Below are 20,777 nucleotides of genomic sequence, written 5' to 3' on the forward strand. Positions count from 1 at the left end.
AATGCCTAGATATATACTCTCTGCATTTTATTTTATGTAAATTATTCCACAAAGAAAAAATAGTTCCATAAAATACTGTCTGGCACAATAAATGTTAAATAAACGGGGTGACTGAATCCAGCCAGTTGGGTCATCTCTAAACAAATATGCCTAACAAGAAATACTGCATTTGTCAATTTCAACCCTACTATGTATACCCAGTTTTTCTTGAATATATAAACAATTTTGAGATTATAACAGAACAAAATCCTAAGGCTATTATGTATGAATCATTATCCAAATTGCATGAAACTAAACAAAGTGGCCTGCCACACTGATAGTGCTGAAATCTAGAATTTGGGTTGATTTTAATAAATACAGAAGTGGGGGAGAAGAACAGTCCTATGTTTTTAAAAAATATTTATTTAAAAATAAGATTTCTAAAAATACAGTACATAATACATTTCAAGAGAAGTAAAAACTCCACAATTTAAATTAAAAACAATCTGCAAAGAAAACAGAAATATTACATGAATAAAACTAAATCGTTAAAATAAATTAAAAACAAAACACCGTTCTTAAGCTAGATACATGGTTTGTTTTTCATTTTAAGAACCAGTGTCGACTTTTCATTTAAACAAGTATATCTCAGATACATACATGCCTCCCACCTGTCATTTTCCTCCCTCTTCTCAATCTATTCTCATATCCCTCAACTACCATTTTCCTTATTACCTTTAGCACAAGAAATGTCAGTGAAGATTTTTCTTTAAATGCTCTTAGGGTAACTGACAAGGTAAAACAGACATGCAGCAAAACAGCACTCAGATTTAAACATATGCACTGAATGAAAAAATGCCTGATAAATGTAAAAACAGGATCGTCATATGGCACTTGGAACATACCGCTATTAAAATAAAAGTCTTTTATTTTAGGGATATAATATTAGACACCATTGAGGTTGACACAAAATTTTAGGAGCCTTGAAATATCACAAATTTTGCCTATTCATTAAACTTGCCAGTCACATTTTAAAAAGACTAATTCCAGGGACATAAAGCTCCTACAAGCAACATCATCTACGCTCAGTTCTCCCAAAAGCCTATTCCATTCCCCCAGGTTAGACCTGCAACTGATTTGTCTGAGTATCTCCAATTGTGGAGAAACTTCTTCCTATTGTATCATTTAGTCGCTTTATTGTACCTATGCTAAAGTAGATATTTCTTTTTAATATTCGTCTCTGGAGGAGAGCAGATAGTTGTGAATCTTCTACTATCCAATAACTTGAACAAATAACTGCATTCAGCCACATTAATTTAAGTAACACATAAACAAGCTGAGTAACTCAGAACTGATATTGTCACAACAAAATCTAGAAAATATATTGTTGACAGAGAGAGACAATGTTGTCTCTTCCCATTTTGCTTTTAAATTTTGTCTTTACCCCTAAAAATATGTACATCTGTATTTCTACATATCATTCAAATGATCCTAAGTCACATCTCACACTAGTTTGACTTGATTTTTTTCCATTCAGAATTCACTGCAAAACCATATACTGTATCTACATTCAAAGACAGAGTGATTTTAGTTGATTGAAAACTATGCAAAACATTCTCAAATGTGATTGTCTACTTTTCCAGTACATACACACAGTTATCTTCTTGCCAAAATTTTTAATCATTTCAGCTACAGTTTTTTTAAGGACACTAAATGAGTGTTTTAGAAGTCTGTGGAAAAAAATAGGGAACCAGGATAGTACACATAGCAGTATTACATTTGGACAACTACTTCTAAAGGATGTTCTCTCCCATTTTTTGTAAAATGAATCACTAAGCAGAATTAGTTTTAAAAATACTCTTAACTCTAACTTATGTAAAGTGAGTAACAACATCCAGGCTTTTTTTTGGGTAAAGTTCAATTTTCGTTTTGCTTTTAAATCAAAGTTTTGCATTTCCTCTTGGGCAAGAGTGTGTGTGTGCATACATATATCACATATGCGTATATTTTTAAAACGTTCTTTAATTTTATCTTTATTCACAAAACAGACAAATGGCAATTATCATCCTTTAATACCACTAAGGATTACACACACACACACACACGCACACACACACACACACACACCTACACACACACAGATGCAAAATTCTTCATCTGTAATCAGAATGGGCCCTTAACTTCTCCTTTTAGCATTTTGCTTTAGCATTTATTAAAAGGGCCAAACAAGCTACAGAGTTCATCTGTAGAGATAAGACTTATTATTTCTCATTTATTCCTGCAGAATAAAACAAAAAAATCTTGTGTAAAGTGTTTCAATTATCTTTTTAAGTTCGACCTATTAAACTACTTTTTAAAGTAGCCAATCTATACGAAAATACAAAATTAAAGACCATATTAAGTAAAAAAAAACCTCTTTTTTTTTTTTACTTTACTTTCTAAGCAAAAAAGAAAAAAACAGACCAAGTGAGAGACATTTAAAGCCAACTAAATTGAGGCAGCAGTGTGCAAAAACTAAGATCTATTAATCAAAATTGTTCTTAGTGACATTAAATTCTACTTTATAAACACAAGGATGTGAGAAGAAAACTCAGTGAACCAAAAAGAAAATTAACTCTTTGGTACGGGAATTAAAAATGTCACTCAATGCTAAAGTGAGTAGCACCAGGATGTCTTAGCTGTTGAGGCTGTGAAACACTAACTTCAGGCACCAGTAGTTCCAATGTCACCCGACACACCCTGGCAAGAACACCGAGTGTGCAATATGCAGACTAGCTCTCCCTTTACTTGACAGCCTACCCAGGTAAACCCTTATTTAGTCAACAGACAAGCAAAACCACAAAAACACCACCTTACATTGCTACTGTTTTGTCCATATCTCTGTTTAGATATAAAGCTATCAATACCCAAAAGATCAGAGTGTTGAACAACTGTGGTAAGCACCACATTACATGCTACAGGGATTCAAAATACCAATAGCTACGGAGACCCTCAAGATATGAAAAACTGAAATAGTCCAAATTTTAAAGTGAAAAGCACCCTTTATATACAAACTGTTGATTTTCCCTCTGTTGACAGACTTTACTACAATACTTAGTATATCCTTTCTCTGCAAGAGGAGACTTATAAAAAGGTCCCAGCTTTTTCAATCAAACCTTGGGCAACCTATTCATTTCTGCTTGGCATTAAGTAGCTGTACTTTTGCATAAAGTACAGTGTAAGTGTACTTACACTGTAAGTGTACACTGTACACTTCCGATATTTAAAATTCAAAATAATTTCTTAAAGGCATCTGACTAGCTGACAAGAATCAGCAATATACACTCCTTGGATAAAATAACTCAAACTAAACGCTTACACGCATCAACAACTCTTACAGTGAAACAGTGTCAACAAGAGATAAGGCTAAAATGATTGTAGCAGAGGAATTCTCTGACGTCACAGATTCTGTATCCAGTAAACCCTTCTGCTGAGATGCTGATTATACATGCTCTGTCTAGCCTTCTCTCCATCTTAATACTCTCTTTATCTAATTCTGGCTACTCACTACTCATTTGTACCTGTCCTCTATGGTAGACAAGGGAAAAAGGAAATAATAATAGTAAAAAAAATAATGATAATAGAAAATACCAATGACATAAGGATAAACACCATTACTATTTCTGTTTCAAATTAGCACTAGCAGGCAGTATTACAATATCTGAAGAACAGACAAAAATGTAGTAAATTTTGTTGTTAAAAATTGCACAATGATAATGAAAGGAGACATCAGAGAAAACACTTCCTGAAGTTAAACCATCATCATCCTAAATGCAGCTGAAATGCTAAATACTGATTGATATACATAAGAACAACATTAGTTCAAAATACTTCAAGCAAGTTGGTTCTATTACTTTCTCACATTCTGCTGAAGAATATTCTAGAATTCAATTGAGAATGGCTAAATTCAGAGCATAATGAAATTTGTGATTTACAGAGAAATTCAGAGGATTCTTAGGATCGAAAGTAACAAATGTGGACATTAAATAATACACTCATTCATTTGTTAATTATATGGTTACTAATACTAGCAAGTAGAACATACTAAATGTACATGACTTACTAACTACATTTGCCAGTACTTATATTTTTGAAAGCAACAGTAGTAGAATTGGGTAAAAAATCTAATACTTATATCTATTAATAAATTATTTAATGTTTGTAAGTGTAAACTGTACCTAGTAAATTCTAGATATATCTACATATATAGAGGTCATGTCAAAAACTTATTTAATGAAGCAGCAATAGTTTAGTAAACTTGAGCTAAGTAGTCTATTCATACATGAAGCACAAGGGAAGTAGACACTAGAGAAAAGTCCAGGGAAAGACTAGTAGCTCTGTTAATATTAATACCATTGTAAACTAGAGCTGGATACATTGTGATTTTATACCAACATATGTGAGAACATTCAAACTGCTCCATTATCTAACACATAGAAAGGTATGTGGTTATAATCAAAACTACTTCATACTTCCTGGGTGGAGGTGTTGCCCTAACTCAAGTCTTTATGATGAGCATTAATACACCCTTTTGGGTGACACACCTTCAACTAATTATTTGTAGGAAAGTGACTTGAAAAAGCCTGATGAAGAACAGTTATAACTAGCCGCCATCCTTAGAGAAAAATACCTCTAAGCATTAGCAAACATTCACTGATGTTCATTCTGACAGAAGTTTTAACTTAGCTGTTACACTAAACTTTATGCTTATGTTCTCTATTTCTATTACTTAAAAGTAAACTATGCTTTCTTCTGTTCAAAGACATTAACATATTAATATTTTAAGTATATCTACCTCTTATGTTAACCACAAATATTTTTAATACAACTCTGAAGCAAAATAGTATTTTTTTCACAATGGAACATCAGCTAACAATATTTTTACAATTCTGAACTCAGTCACTTTTTGCCTACAATCTTGAGCCCATAAACATTTTTGATTGCAGAAAAGAAGAGCAACAAATATAATTGTTCAAGAGGTGCAATTTATAACAAGTACTTAACAACTACTTTCATTTCCAGAAGTCCAATTAATGACTTTGCTGAACGTAAAACATCCTTTAAAATACATTTCGCTTAAAATGAAATGAAATGTTTATAACGAAATACTTCATCCAATATACAGATTACATCAGTAATCTCACTGCTTATAATTATTTTCTAATGCTCAACATCATTAGTTATTTTCAGGGTTATCCAGAATATATAATAAATTGGCTGCTAAAGCTACAGCTCTAACTCACAGCAGGAAAGTTAAAAAGAATGAAGAGAAGTATAGAAAGAATTATTAATCTCATTATTTTAATGCAATTGAATCAGTTAAAAAAATCATTCCAAAACTGGGATTAAAAAACTGAATGTTTTTTTTTAGATATTCAGTAAAACATATTAGACACTGGCTTGCCATTGTAACTATGATAAATTTGTTTTGTAATAAATTGGTAATTTTAAGGTAACGACTTTTTAATTCTAAGGACTTAATTTGCCAAAATAAGGTTCAAAATAAAATTCATGAAACGGTTTATATTTATTTATCCTGATCTGATATAAATTTGTCTGATAGTAAAAAATATAATATGAATATACATAAATGAAGCAAAGTAGTCATATATGTATGAACCAGACATCAGAATCATAAAATAGGAACACATTAATTTTCATAAAACCTTACATTTTTGTACATAGACTTCCCTTAAGTTTGTACCTCTGAAATGTTCAGAATTTGGGTATACATTTCATTTGGGCAACAAATCTCTAGAGCCAGTATAATTACATCAATTAGCCAAAAGAGGGCGCAGAGAGCACACTAGAGTTTATGGACTCCCCAGGAAAGTGCCAGGTGTTCTCTCTCAAGTTGTCCAACAAGAATCATAAAAGCCAGTTAGGTGTGCTAACTCTGAAATACTGAAAGTTACAGCATAAGTATATATAGATATACTTTATATAGATTCCTACATAAATATATTGATATGTAGCATTTCTGCCATTCAAACAAAAATAAATATATGCCTTGCCTAGTGCATTAGTTTGTATTCCAGTAATTTAGAGAAATCAGGTACAGAGGGATCAGGGAAGGTAAAGAGAAAGGTGGGAAGAGGTGCCCTAGAAGTGGGGAACCTAAGAAAACCAAGACCAGAAACCGTTAGAGTGGGAAAGAGACCACCTCTTGATTCTCATTACTGAGACAGAGGTTGGCACTCAGTACCTCCCTGGTACCTTTCAAGGTAGCTACTGCTACCATATGAAGTATAAATTCGTCCATAAAGCTCTTTAGGGGGTCTTCACTTGGCTTTGCCGTTTTCTCAATGTCCTTATTTGAAAGGAATGTATACAGCATAAGGCATCTGACTGACATCTATCTACATTATCTGTACATTACTCCTTATAACAGTTCAGTCACCAGGCCAAATTTGGTCAAAACCCAACCCATCTGCCTGGAATGAATATATGTACTAATTTTGTGGTTCATTAAGCTCTATAAATATACTTCTTATATTAAATTTACTATGAATCTTATCAGCACCAATAAATATTTCCATCTGCCACTAAGTTTTTAAATAATAAAGCACTGTAATCAGAACATGAAAGACATGGTACTTGTATCTCTGAGTAGACCTTATTCTATTATTTTAGGAGATATTTATAATTTCTAAAAAATAACCACAGTATAGTTAACTAGCTGACAATGGTAACCTTCTGTTTCATGATTTCTCAGGTATGACTCCTTACTACCAAAACTAACCAAAAAGAAAATATTGATATGCTCCAAGAACACTAGATACCCCTTAATCCTCTCTTCAAGGGAAAGGCTGAGTACATAATTAGTTTTTTAAAGATATATGGATTTTGCAGTATTCTAATGGAAAAAAATTTTTAACTGAATTTTTTTCAAACCATGCTAAATTTTTTCTCACACAAATATTCTATGCTTTCCAAGAGACCATCACAATTAGCAATTTAAATTTGTATAAGGCTAATAATGAATATAGATTATATTTTCTCATTTTAAGGTCATTTCCTAACATTGGCTACTAAAAATGGTCTCTCAATCCAGATTATAGTTGGTCAATTAAAATTTAATTTCAATCTGGGTGATTACAGGTACACAAAAGTTACTTTTACTAGTAACTTCCTATAAATAAAATTTCAATATTAGTTGGCCAATATCTATTACATAAAAACCTTCAAGGTGTAATTTTAGATCTACTAGTAGGTAAACAAAAGTAAAAAGTATACATATATTTTTTTAAAGCACAATATTCTTCTTTATACTATACATTATATATTATCTAGTTATATTAGCTTTTTTTCTTTTTTGCGGTATGCGGGCCTCTCACTGTTGTGGCCTCTCCCGTTGCGGAGCACAGGCTCCGGAAGCGCAGGCCCAGCGGCCATGGCTCACGGGCCCAGCCGCTCCGCGGCATGTGGGATCTTCCCGGACCGGGGCACGAACCCATGTCCCCTGCATCAGCATGCGGACCCTCAACCACTGCGCCACCAGGGGAGCCCTATACTAGCATTTTAAAAACATGTGCATTCTAACATAACTACACTAGAAAAGGTATCAGTGGAATTATTGCAAATTCTTTACCCTTTTTGCTAATAAAAATCTTAGGGTAAAATAGGAACACATGCCTGTTTGGTCAAAAATTTCCCCTTGGAGCAAATATTTTAACAAAAACCAATAATTACAACAGTACAGGGGAAAGAAATGGGAAAGTTAATGTGAAAAAAATTAATCTTTCCTTTAAAATAAGGTAGGTAGTTGGTGTTTTACTTTAGTGGTGTTTTTGGTGGTGACAAAAAAAAAACATTAGAAATCTACTTCTAAGAAAACACTGTCCTTTTTGTTGCTGTTTTTGTTTTGTTGTTCAATCCTATATGCTAAATTTTAAAAAATCTTGCAGCACATACAAAAGGAAGTATAACATAAAATTGTATTTGAAAAAGAAAATTTACATATAAGGCGTATCAACTTTTGTAAAACCTAAAGAATGAAATTCAGATTTGGTTAGTACTGCTTAAGGGTGAAACTTTTAAATAAACATCCGAAGTTTCCCATAAAGTAAAATCTGTAACACTGTCAGTACTAAAAGAAATTATGTACAATTACTTCATCCCAATCACTGCCTTTTGAGTTTAATAACAAAAGCATTTAAAGAAATCCCTGTGGAAAGCTAATTTGAAAGTAAACATGCTTTAAAACTTAAATATAGATCATGTATTAGTCCCACAACAGGATCAAGATCACTATTAAAATAAAGCCTGGGGCACATTATGATGCTTAAGATTGGTGGGTGGATTTTAATTGACTTGAAGACTGTCATAGTTCTATTATCAGAAAACCTGTAACGCATTTCCAGCATGGAGGACCCATCTGTGCCCACCATCCATCTGTTTAGACGTGATTGGCAAAGTGGTAGGGAACTCGCAGTGGTTGCCTCTGCCTGAAAGGAATAAACCACAGGATCTTCCAACGAGTGCCAAAAACTTCTGAGAAGGTCTGCTGCCATGGCTTTCGGGGCCTCGATCTACAGAAGACAGCATTATTAGTGAAAGACAGCACTCCCATGGTGCACTTCAGTCAGCTAAAACAATACAGGTTGGCTGGGGATCCATTACTGGACTCTGATGAATTGTGTCCCAGCATCACAAATACAGCTTTTCTTTCATTATGGCATGCAGCTGAGTTTTAACTCTGGATAGCAGATATTGTATCTGTGTCGTCAATCAACCTAGGGCAACTTTTGAAGCAGAGGAGAATCTCAGGATTAACAGAATGTGTGTCAACAACACAGCAGCAAATCTCTTTTGATGTATTTTCAGGACAAATAATTTAACTTACTTTAGTAGGACAAGGAACAAGAATGATCAGTACTTATTTTGTTTGAAAACTATCACGGCTAGAAGACCCCTACCCCTACTGTAAGTCTGGGTTATGCTTGCTAGCTCAGGTCTTAGAAAAGGCACCAAGAAAAAGCCATCATTATATTATCTTTCCACTACATGCACACATTTTTCAAATATAACCAGGTGTTTGCATTTTTAAATAAGAGCACTACAGACTTCACTTTCATACTTACATTTCTTCACAACAGTTTGACATCTTTTCAATAGATGTTGTATCCTATTAAAAATCAAAAAAAATACTCAGATATAACAGTTATCAAGGCTTGATTCTATATCTATTTCATGATGTTTTTAATCATATTCAGAGAATATTCTAAAGATATAAAAAGTTTATATATGGGTACTAAGCTGGGACAAAGTGAGAGTGGTAGTGTATATAAGGACAGATATACACTACCAAATGCAAAATAGCTAGTTAGTGGGAAGCAGTTGCATAGCACAGGGAGATCAGCTGGGTGCTTTGTGACCACCTAGAGGGGTAGATAGGGAGGGTGGGAGGGAGACGCAAGAGGGAGGGGACATGGGGATATATGTATACATAGAGCTGATTCACTTTGTTATAAAGCAGAAACTAACACACCATTGTAAAGCAATTATACTTCAATGAAGATGTTAAAAAAAGAATTTTAAATTATCTATGTACATTGCTGAAATTCCCTTGGAAAAACAGAATCAACATTACGTTGTGCTAAAAAGAACCAATTTATTCAATTACAACCCCCCCCCCAAAATTGTAGGAGTCTCACTTCATTAAAAAATAACCTTTTATTACACTTGCCTTCTTGATAATTCTTTTAAAAGTCTATATTTAATTCAACTGGCATTAAATATGCATTAAAAAATAAATACCAAAATGATAAATGAAAGACACTATTGAACAGAAAACTGTCAAGAGCCAAAGAGCGCTACTGGTTATGGATTTCTGTAAACAAAGCCAAATTCAACAAGGCAATGTATGCATTTGCCGTACTACAACATTTATTACTCTGAAAAGGAAAGCTAACTGATTAGTGTTCTTTGGTAAAAAAACTTTTTTTTTCTCAAGAGAAAAACCAGTCCCTTCATAATAATGCAATTTCTCATTATGTGTTTTCTATAAAGCTGTTAACACAAATATATAAGAAAAACAACTCAATAAAGAGAAGAAAGCTTCTAGACATGCTGGTCTAATTCATGTTAATGGAAGACCCATCATCAGACTGAGAAACAGTGATGATAAGGAATATCCAAATAATCAAAACACAAATTATATAATCTTATTTTAGATATATATTTACATTTTAAATATACTTTTAAGTTGTACAAAAGAAAATATATTCTTTTAAATATACAAAAAAATCTTCCTCCTTTTATCCTTTCCTTTATTAGCTTCCTCAGATATAGCAGGTGGACTGCAGTTATTAAGCAATACTATTCATGCAAATATTTGTGGCTGCAACTCCAATTGCAAGAACTTATTTAGCTATAGAACTCTCTTCCAATAATACTACTGAAAAGCACCTTTACTTCAAAAAACTCTTTAAAGAAGTTACGTGAATGGCTCAGAACATTAAATTCTTATGTATGAACAGTTGTCTAACTACAGTTGGCCCACATACAGGAAAACAAATCTATCATTTTTTATGTGACTAGTAACTAAAAACAGAGTTTCATTTCCAGATTTCCCAGTAATCTGTGTGGAGGCTATAGATTAGTCACTCTATAGTCACTAATTTCCTAGCATTTTCTGAAATTCATGGTTTCCAATGACAATTCTATTTATAATTAACCTTTCCTGGTTCTGTTGCATAATTTCCTCAAAATAATGTTTTACTTTGTGAAAACACAGTCTGCAAATACATAAAAAATTTATTAAAGACTTAGAGGAAAGCTGGGGTTCTGGTTCCATATCAGAAAAAAAAAGTGAAGGAAGTAATTTAAATGGTATCTTAGAACTGATGGTGACAGGTTATTCCAAAACAATTAAGATAGCTTGCGCAAAAATACAAAGGAAAAGACAGGAAAGAAATTTAAAAGTGTTATCAGGAAAGGTATATAAATGGCCCCAAATTGCAGGTGTAGATAACACTTAAAAGTGGAAACTATTTCAGGATAAGGAAGGCAATTACAAGGTTAGACTACTAGAACTAGCCAATGTTACAGGATATTTTTACTGTGCAGAAACTTAAAACTCGATTATAACTTTGAGGAATGTAGTTGTGACAATAAAATAATCAATTTTAAGGACTTTGAATTTAGACTTCATATGGGAAAAGCTCTTATTTGCAAGTGCTTTTGACATCTTTCTAGAATCTGGTTCAAGAAATACGAGGAACACTACCTTTCAAGTCATCATAAACAGATTGTCATTCAATCAAAGGATGTGATGTCTATCATGACTTTATGAACAGGATTTGTGAGGCTAGCCAAAAAAGACTATTTTTTCCCACTAGAAATGGCAAATGCTTATCTCTCAGCTATCCAGAGTACTATTATAAGAAAAAAGAACAGCCAAACATGTCACAAAGTTTTTGCACTGGCATTTATACAGCATACTCAGGCAACACAAGTTATCATGCTATCGTATTTATATGCACAATAGAAACAGCAAACTAGAAGAGAAGAGAGGTTACTACTGGCAGGAATATTGACAACCGTAAGTTATTTCCAAGTGCCGAACTAGGTTTAATAAACTTTTTGTTTTGTTTTATTAAGCAGGGAATTGTGGAATATTTCACACATGAAAAATAAATTAAAAATATTTAAAATAGATTTTAGTGCAGTTAATTCCATTCAACATAAAAGACTCAATACCTTTAGTGACTATCACAAAAATGACCAAAAAGGTAATTGCTATCTTCACGGAGTATATTTTATAAATTCTTAGTTATATGTAAAACAGCTATCTAGAAAAACTCACTCTTCAAGGAATGATAAGAAACACATTTTTATTGTATTATCTACAATCAAAATACCTTATTTCCAAAGAAATATTTATGTATTGATTATGGTCTAATGATAAAAATATCCAAGACTTCTGCCAGTCTGCATAACTGAGATAAATGAGAATGCTTTCTTATTTTAAAAACCGGAAGTTTATCTTCTAAAAAAAAAGAATAAACTAGAAACAAGAAAGACTTACAGAAATATAGGGCTCAAGTATTTTATCAACTATACTTTATCTTCTCCTGATGGATCATCTTACTCTAAGAAATTATCTTTCAGGTTCAGTCTAAGGAAATATGTTTGACTTAAAAGAAAACTGTATCTCAACTAGTAAGATTATAACTGGAATGGAAAAAAAAGTTTCTAATAGGAAGGGGGAGGGAGGTATTTATTGCCTATTGGAAAAATTGAGGGGGGGGGGAGGTGAGAGGCGAAGAGCAAGAATTTATCACCAGACGTTTCCTGGTTAACAGACCTGAGAATCTAGTCCTCTTGGAATAGACAGCTTGATGATACAATCCATCCAACTAACTCATTCTGCTTTGAGTTCATTCTCACAAAGTAACACTTTGCCATATATGTTGTTGTACAGGAGAAAGAATGTACTGCAGAGTCCTTTGGTACCTGACAATCATACATAAGGGAATAAATAGTCAACCTGGTTTATATGACTATCACTTTTGAGTCTAGAAGTAGAGTCACTGCTTCCGGGCCTGATTAACCCTGGAAACATTTTCAGAATGGAGTTTCCAGATCTGTCAAACTGAAGATCTAAGGAAAGTAAGAACATTCTATCAGAAAGTCTCCTTGAAGACAGTTCGATCTAACCTCAAGGATCGCCTGCACTCTTTAGTCTTATCATAGGTCTTGTTGATGCTTTTAACTCTACTGCACATACCTGATTCAATGACTCTGCTGATTTAATCTGGAGTAAAAAACACTATTAAGGAAAGTTTATCACAACTAGAGATTATATACCTGTTTTGTCTACTACTGATTTCTGCTAATTCTAAAATAGACTTTTGCTTAAATTCCTAGAATTTCTGCTCAACATACAGAGAGCAACTCATTTAACTTTGTGTCTTTCATAGCACCGAACAGCACAAATTATTCAAAGTGGATACTCAATATATGTTTGCAGCACTAAACTAATTGAACATGGACAGAAATAACATGATTCCTTATCTTTAATTTTTTTCAATCCAAAGAGAGAAAACTTTCTGTTAACCTTAGCTCTCTCTCCTCCTTTGAAGCCAGAACTCACTACTGTATTACTCACTTGAAATAAATGGTTCATAAGCATCCATCTCCAACAGAGGACCAGCTACATCTTTTATTAGAGATCTTAAGTTAACAGAGACATTTAATCAATCATGAAACCAAACTGAGAAGGCAGTAGATGTTACTTTGATAGCCACTTAAAACATTTCTTTCCAACACAATTCCCATACTCCTCTTCATCAAGCCATTTTCTGGCTGTATAAAACCTTAAGAAAGTTACTAAAATTCTGTATCTCAATTTTCAAATACTACTATTTACCTCATAGGTTTTTGTAGAAATTAAATGAGTTAATATCTTAGAGCCCTTAATAACTCCTCAATAAATGACAGGCCTAAGTTTTTATTGTAGGGCTTGGAGCTATCTTAATTACATTAGAATGTAACTAGAAAAATTGATGTTTAAACAAACAAGTGTTTTTTATAATCAAAGATAAAATGACATGGACTGTAGGAGACTACACAGATAAAATCCAATGTCCACAAGGGGCTTATAATCTAGTTGAAAAAATAAGTACTAAGTACATAAAACATGATTCATTTACTCATTTATTGTCTATCAAAAATTTACTAAGTACATATTATGACACAGTCCTTAGCAACAGGAGCTTACAGTCTAGTGAAAGTAGTTAAACATACAAGAAATAATTATACAGGAATATGCCGAGGATGTCAGAGAGGAGGATTATATACAATAACATATATAAATAAGCCATACACTATTTAGAAACAGCTGAAAACTTACGTTTGCAATCAACAATCAAATCAAGGTCAACTATTCTTACATTTTTAGTACAAAACTATACTTTCATAAGATTTTCGGTTATCAGTAGAAGTAAGATGGGCTAATGTGCCCCTTTGGCTGGAATTTGAGAATTAATATAGTGATAGACTGTGACAGAGAGAAGCATATGAATCACTGTGGAAAAAGATCTAAAAGTTAACTATAAATATAAAATTCACTGTTTTCTCCAATCCTATAAAGTTGTAAATTCAGATTAAAAATTCACGTGGATTCAGAACATGAACAATAACATGGGAAAAACAGCAAGTACAACTCATAAATGTTTAGCTTCCTTACCAAAAAAAAAGCATCTATTTAATCACTCAAGCTATTCATCATGTTTTAAGAAAATTAAAATGCACTATTCTTATTGAAAAAAATCTACAGAAATAGATTTAAGTTGTTTTAAATTACTTTCAAGAAGTTTATTACATTGAGTAAAGAGAGAGGATGCAATATAAATACATTTTCACATAGGAACACGTTTATGCTAAAGAGCAATCCACTTCCACACATAATAATTACGATGCTAGCAGGAATTTTTAGAAAGAAAGCTTTTCTATTACTATGCAATGTAACACAGTATGTATTTAAACTAATTCCTTGGCGAGGGGGTACCTAGTTTCTATAAAGTTCTCTATTGTATCCAAAATTCAAAGAAATATTATAGCCAATATTAGAATATGACATTAAAAACATATAAGAAGTAACAATTTAAATTTTAATGATTCTTCTAGGTTTTAAAAAAGCTACAGAGAAGATACTTCCCATAATATTATAATTAGAAATACTGTATTAAAAATATATTTTGTTTTTATTAAATGAAAACATAATTCAGAAAGGAAGACAAAATGCTGTACAGAGCTCCCTTTACAAAAATGTAAGTGAGCTGGGTTCAGCACAATTAGCAACGATTTCCATATTTGCAATGCTGATTTGGAGTTGGGTAAAGCAAACGTAATTTGTACAGAGACTATACCGAATGCTGTTAATTCACCACACTGATTCAGGGGATACTTAGCAGAATTTCATTATAAGGATTAATAATCTCAGGACTACATTTCTAGGTACATGTTAAAAGGCAGGTAAGTCCACTAATCATCTGATTAATAAGAATGTTATTTAATAGATAATGCCATTTAAACTAATTTAACATTTTGAACACAAGATACTTTTCATTGTATAACATAATCAAGTTAAAATTAAGTCACTCCTGCATCTGTGATTCTGTCTATATTTATTTAGGTAATCATGAGCCAGTATTTAGGGGGGAAAACATTTTCTCCCTTTATTTTGAAAAGCTTTGCTTTAAGCTATCTTTAGTAATTCAAGTAGAGTCCAACAATAGTTACCTGTGAGACCAAATATAAAAAGCTCAATTTTTTTCTTTGAGAATTTAAAGCCTTTTACAAAATTTCAACTAAATATATCTTCCCCACCCCACCCTCAATCTCACCACAACTGAGAAAAGCACTAAGCTCCAGAGACGCCATCAAAAGCTTAAGCTTTTACACAAACTCCACGGTGCCCTGAAAACAAAAATGCTTGTATACAAAATTTAGATAAACTGTCAGAGCAGTGTCATGGTATACAATAGCTCACTGTCAGACCCTCACCAGAAGGCGCTGTACCAGCTGTTACAGAGCTTCTTGATTAACTCTCTCCAAGCCCAGCAACTCAAAACATGACTAATACAATCACCCAGCACTCTTAGTGTTGGTGCTCATCAGAATGGACATTATTCTTGGCTGTGTGTGAACTACTGCTCAATAAGAAATTCTGACATCAATTACAATAATGACAACATCACTATCCATTTCATTCAGAAACAAACAAAAAGGCTAAACGGTCTAAGTAAGGAATAATTAGAATAATCTGTTCCCTAACTAAATAAAGAATGCTTCAAAGCAGACTTTGAAAACACTTTAACTTCAGTATTAATTTTAGTAAAAAGGAACAAACATATATAGTTAAATCTTGTTTAAAATTAAATCTAAAAATAATCAAAGGTAATCCTTTAAAATTGGGTTTAAGATTAGTCTGTTCCATAGAAACATCAGGTTGTGTTGAGATCTTTTAACCTTGGAAATGGGATTAGAAATCCACTGTTTTTAAATTTAAGTAATTTCTAATTATTTTATCTGGGTCACAGATAATCTGCTCTTACTAGGTCTAAAATGACAACAGATTATCATTACTATGATTATCCTGTTACCTTCTACTATCAATAAGATGGGATTTTTCCTCTTATACAGGAGAGAAATGATTTTTCCAAGTAAGAACAAATAATGGGGAAAAATTACTGAAAATTAATACACTGCTTCCTCAAAACCTCAACCTAAACCTAAACAGAGATGGCACTTGTTTTGCTTGTTTGTAGTCTAACAGGCCTATATTCAAGCTATGTAATTTTACATAGTTTCTATAATGAAATGATACTCCCACCAGTGTTTTCCCAAAATGCCTCTTGGTCTTTGGGGGCAGGAGTAGGGGAAGGAGGAAGACATCAATGAAGTAATTAAATTCACTGTGATTCTTTCTCCCCCTTTTCTTTCTTATGCTAACTGACAAATTCGTCACTGCCTTCACACTGTAAAGAGAGATCCATGGATTCAGATTATGACAAAACCATGTCCAGATGTGAAATGTCCTGTAGGCAGTACTAATTTTTTCATAAAATGAAACAGCAAGCATATTTTATAAAGAAAGGAAGCAAAATCTATGTTTTAAATTTTAATTTTAATATTAAATACTACTTTTAAATAATAATAATTCGTTAAATTTAAAATTAAATACTGAATGCATAACAACTTCAAATAATTAAGCCCTAAAGAACCTTAAATCAATGTGGGAGGAGTGAATTCTGGAAACCTTTAAAAAAATGTTTTTTTCATTCAAAAAGAGTGGTACTTGAAGTTCACTATGAAAGCCCAGGTAAATGGAATTGAAATTTACTGTAATTTTTTTAAGTACTTAGATTCAAGAGGAAGTACAGTGCCTAAAGGTTGGACTAACAAATGGAATATATTCTCTCTCTTAATGCTTGCATTCCTTTTTAAATGTTTCACAAATGTATAATTTCCAAAGACATGAGACCTGTCTAGCACAGAGTGTTCTGAGAGGGTACTAAATGTATACATAAAGAGATGAGACTTGGGGAGAGAGCATTATTTAACAAATGTGGTTTCTACTCAGTTTTAGAAATATCACAACATCAGACCCAATCTCCCTGTCACAACATCAGACCCAATCTCCCTGTCCATTTCAACATGGTGAAATGTTGTTCAATATTATAGCAAAAGAGAAAATCATGCAATTTGAAAATTAATATTAACATACTGGTAGTACGGAATAGTCAGAAAGGAACCTGATACTATATACCCTTTAAAAACCAGCAAATACTATAAATAACTTTATGTCCAACTCAGAAGTGAATACTAAAATTTGAGAATAGGAATTCTTAAAATATCTTGAAGCCTTTGCTGCCAAACCTCACTTTCTGCTTAGGTGAGAAGGAAACTGTTACCCTCAGCTATAAACCTCTGATGGCTCTCAGAAGTAACTTGTAGTCTTAACAGCAACACTCTCAAACATCCATTTCCAGTCATTAATCATAAGAAATTGGGGGAAATCAGAGAAACTTCATTCCAGGAAATATAAATATATACCAATGATTTGGGCAAATTCAAAAGTGGAAATTCAAAAATACAAGCATAACCTGGCAATTTAGACTTGACTTATGAATAGGCTATAAAGTAATTATGAATGAGTATAAAAGCAGAGAAAAAAGATGTTAGGGGAAGACCTATTCTCGTCCACAGGAATGTGATTAATATCATGTTATTTATCATCATCACTAGATAAATCACAAGAGATATTAGAAAACATTTCAAGCCACTGAACAATAATAAAAACATATTTAAACAGACATTATACAATCCATGAATGCCCAATAAGCACATGAAGAAGTGTTCAGTATCATTAGTCATCAAGGAAATGCAAATTAAAACAACCAGATACTATTAAAACCTACTAGAACAGCTGCAATTAAAAAGACTGACAACAATAAATGCTGATGAGGATATGGAGCAACCCGAATTCTCATACATTGTTGGTCAGAGTGCAAAATGATACAGCTCCTTGGGGAAAAGGCCTGGCAGTTTCTTATGAAATAAAAGATAAACCTGTCTCAAGTGACCAGCAATTCTTCTCCTAGGTATTTACCCAAGAAAATGAAAACATGTTTCCACAAAAAGACTTGAACAAGAATGTTCACAGCGTTTTTACTCATAATTACCAAAACCTGGAACCAGACCAGTTGTCTTTTAATAGAATGGATAAACAAACTGTGGTATAGTCATACAATGGAATACTACTCAGCAATAAAAAAAATTATCAATACATGCAACAACATGGATGAATCAAAAAAACATTATATTGAAAGAAAGGAGACATATTAATGGGTATATATGAAATTCTATAACCAATACTAATCTGTGATGGATGGGAAAAAAAACAACAGATCACTGCTGCCTCTGCAGAGGATATGGACTTACTGATATGAGGCATGACGGAACTTTCTAGGGTGATGGTAATATTCTCTATTGTGAACGGGGTTTGGGTTGCACATGTGTGCATTTATGTCTTTCATTGTATGTAAAATTTGCCTCAAAGGAAAAAACATAAACAAGCACTGAGCTCCAGTTAGTGATTTGTGTGGTGAACTATCTGATGCTGCAAATTACTTTGATATATATTACAACATATAATGGATTGATGGACAATTTGAAGTGAGATAAAGCAAATACTCTAAAATGTTAATTGTGGTTGAGGATTCACTGTAAGATTCTTTAAAATTTCCTGTGTTTAAAATTCTTCCTATAAAATCTAGAGGGGAAAGGTTATTATGAGTACCTTGCAAAATATTAAAACAATGGTTACACAATAAATATGTTTTCCTTCCACTTCTGACTGCATTCTTCCAGTTTTCTTCAGAGGCCAGTACCATTACTGGTATCTCATGTGTCTTTCCATAGACAGTCTTTGCATATAGATAGAGGGATAGAGAGAGTTACCTCTGCATTATTTCTTTTTTTTGAATGTTTTTATTAACATTTCTTATTAAACCATAAGAGAAAAGAACACCTGAATAGAAAACAGACAAAGGACATCAACAAACCATATATAAAATGAATAAATAAATGAATGAATGTGAACAAATGAATAAAATTAACATTTAATTTATGCCAGAAATATTCTTTTGTTAACAGCTTTATTGACATATAATTCATATACCATAAAATTCACCCATTTAAAGTATACAATTCAATGGTTTTTTAGTATGTTCACAGAGTCATACAATCATCACCACAATCAATTTTAGAACATGTTCATCACCCTATGAAAGAAACTCTGTACCCTTTAGCCATTATCTCCAGCCCCCACTAGCTCCCCAACCCCACCAACCACTAATCTACTTTGTCTCTATAGACTTGCCTATTCTGGACATATCATTAAATGGAATGATACAAATATGTGACCTTTTGTGACGGGTTTCTTTCACTTAGCATAATGCTCTCAAGGTTCATCTATGGTGTTGCATGCATCAGTACTTCACTTCTTCTTATGGCCAAATAGTATTCCATTTTATGGATATATACCACATTTTGTATATATCCATTCACCAGCTGATAGATATCTGGATTGCTGAGAGTTTTGGTCTATTATGACTAATGCTGCTATAAATATTTATGTACAAATTTTTATGTGAACATACATTTCATTTCTCTTAGGTACATACCTAGGCGTGGAATTGCTGAATCAAAACATAACTCATGTTTACTTACAGAATGGTCAGACTATTTTGTAAAGTATCTGCACCATTTTACATTCCCACTAGTAGTGCATGAGGGTTCTGCTTCCTCTGCATCCTCACCAACCTTTGTTATTACCTTTTTTTATTATAGTCTCCTAGTGTGCATGAGAAGTGATACCTAATTATGGTTTTGATTTTCATTTCCCTGATGACTAATGATGTTGAGCATCTTTTCATGTAGTATTTATTGTCCATTTGTATCTTCTTGGAAGAAATGTCCATTCAGATCCTTTCCCCATGCTTTAATTAGGTTGCCTTCTTATTACTGAGTTTAAGAGTTCTTTATTCTAGATACAAGTCCCTTATCAGATACACAATATTTTCTCCCATTCTGTGAGCTGTCCTTTCACTTTCTTGATAGCATCCTTTGAAGTGCAAAAGTTTACAGTTTTGAGTAAGTCCAAATTATCTTTTTTTCCTTTATTTACACTTTTGGTTTCATATCTAGGATATTATTTCCTAGTCTGAGATTTAGTATTGCCTAATCCTTAGTATTGCCTAATCCTATGTTTTCTTCTAGGAGTTTTATGACTTTAGATCTTATATTCAGGTCTATGATCCATTTTGAGTTAATTTACATATATGGTATGAGGTAAGGGCCCAACTTCATTCTTCTGCATGTGGATACCTAGCTGTCCCAGCAGTATTTGTTGAAAAGACTTTTCTTTCCCCTATTGAATAGTCTTGCTACTCTTGCTGAAAAACTGATTGACCATAGATATATATGTCTATTTCTGGACTCTCAATTCTATTTCATCTATCCTTATGCCAGTACAACACTTTCTTGATTACTGTTGCTTTAAAGTAAGTTTTGATGCATTTTCTTACAGTTTTTTCCACTGAATATAGTCTTATAAACACTTAAGTTTTCATACACTATATTAATATAACAATGAAGATCTTTTTTAATATACACACTTATTTACACACATGTGAAAAAACAGTATCTAGAGGTGGTCAAAAGGGTTGCGCCTTTAAAATTTTGAT

The 20,777-nt window shown here is 32.7% G+C and overlaps 1 protein-coding gene across 2 annotated transcripts in view; it reads right to left on the minus strand.

Moving 5' to 3' along the window:
* Window positions 1–346: 346 nt before the first annotated feature.
* ZDHHC21 (zinc finger DHHC-type palmitoyltransferase 21) overlaps window positions 347–20,777 on the minus strand; it is a 76,878-nt gene continuing 56,447 nt past the window's right edge. The window contains exons 8-10 of one of the 2 annotated variants that reach the window (XR_009519880.1): window positions 12,329–12,477; window positions 9,102–9,145; window positions 8,492–8,549 (exon numbers count right to left, since the gene is read on the minus strand). Coding sequence is in view for 1 of the 2 variants with exons in the window: in XM_060014763.1 (XP_059870746.1) it covers window positions 8,417–8,549; window positions 9,102–9,145 (177 nt within the window). In the remaining variant the exon portion in view is untranslated. Of the gene's footprint in view, window positions 8,550–9,101; window positions 9,146–12,328; window positions 12,478–20,777 lie in introns of both variants that reach the window. The other variant, XM_060014763.1, reaches the window with a different exon arrangement.

Source organism: Delphinus delphis, chromosome 6, assembly GCF_949987515.2.
Source record: "Delphinus delphis chromosome 6, mDelDel1.2, whole genome shotgun sequence".
NCBI classification, from domain to species: domain Eukaryota; kingdom Metazoa; phylum Chordata; class Mammalia; order Artiodactyla; family Delphinidae; genus Delphinus; species Delphinus delphis.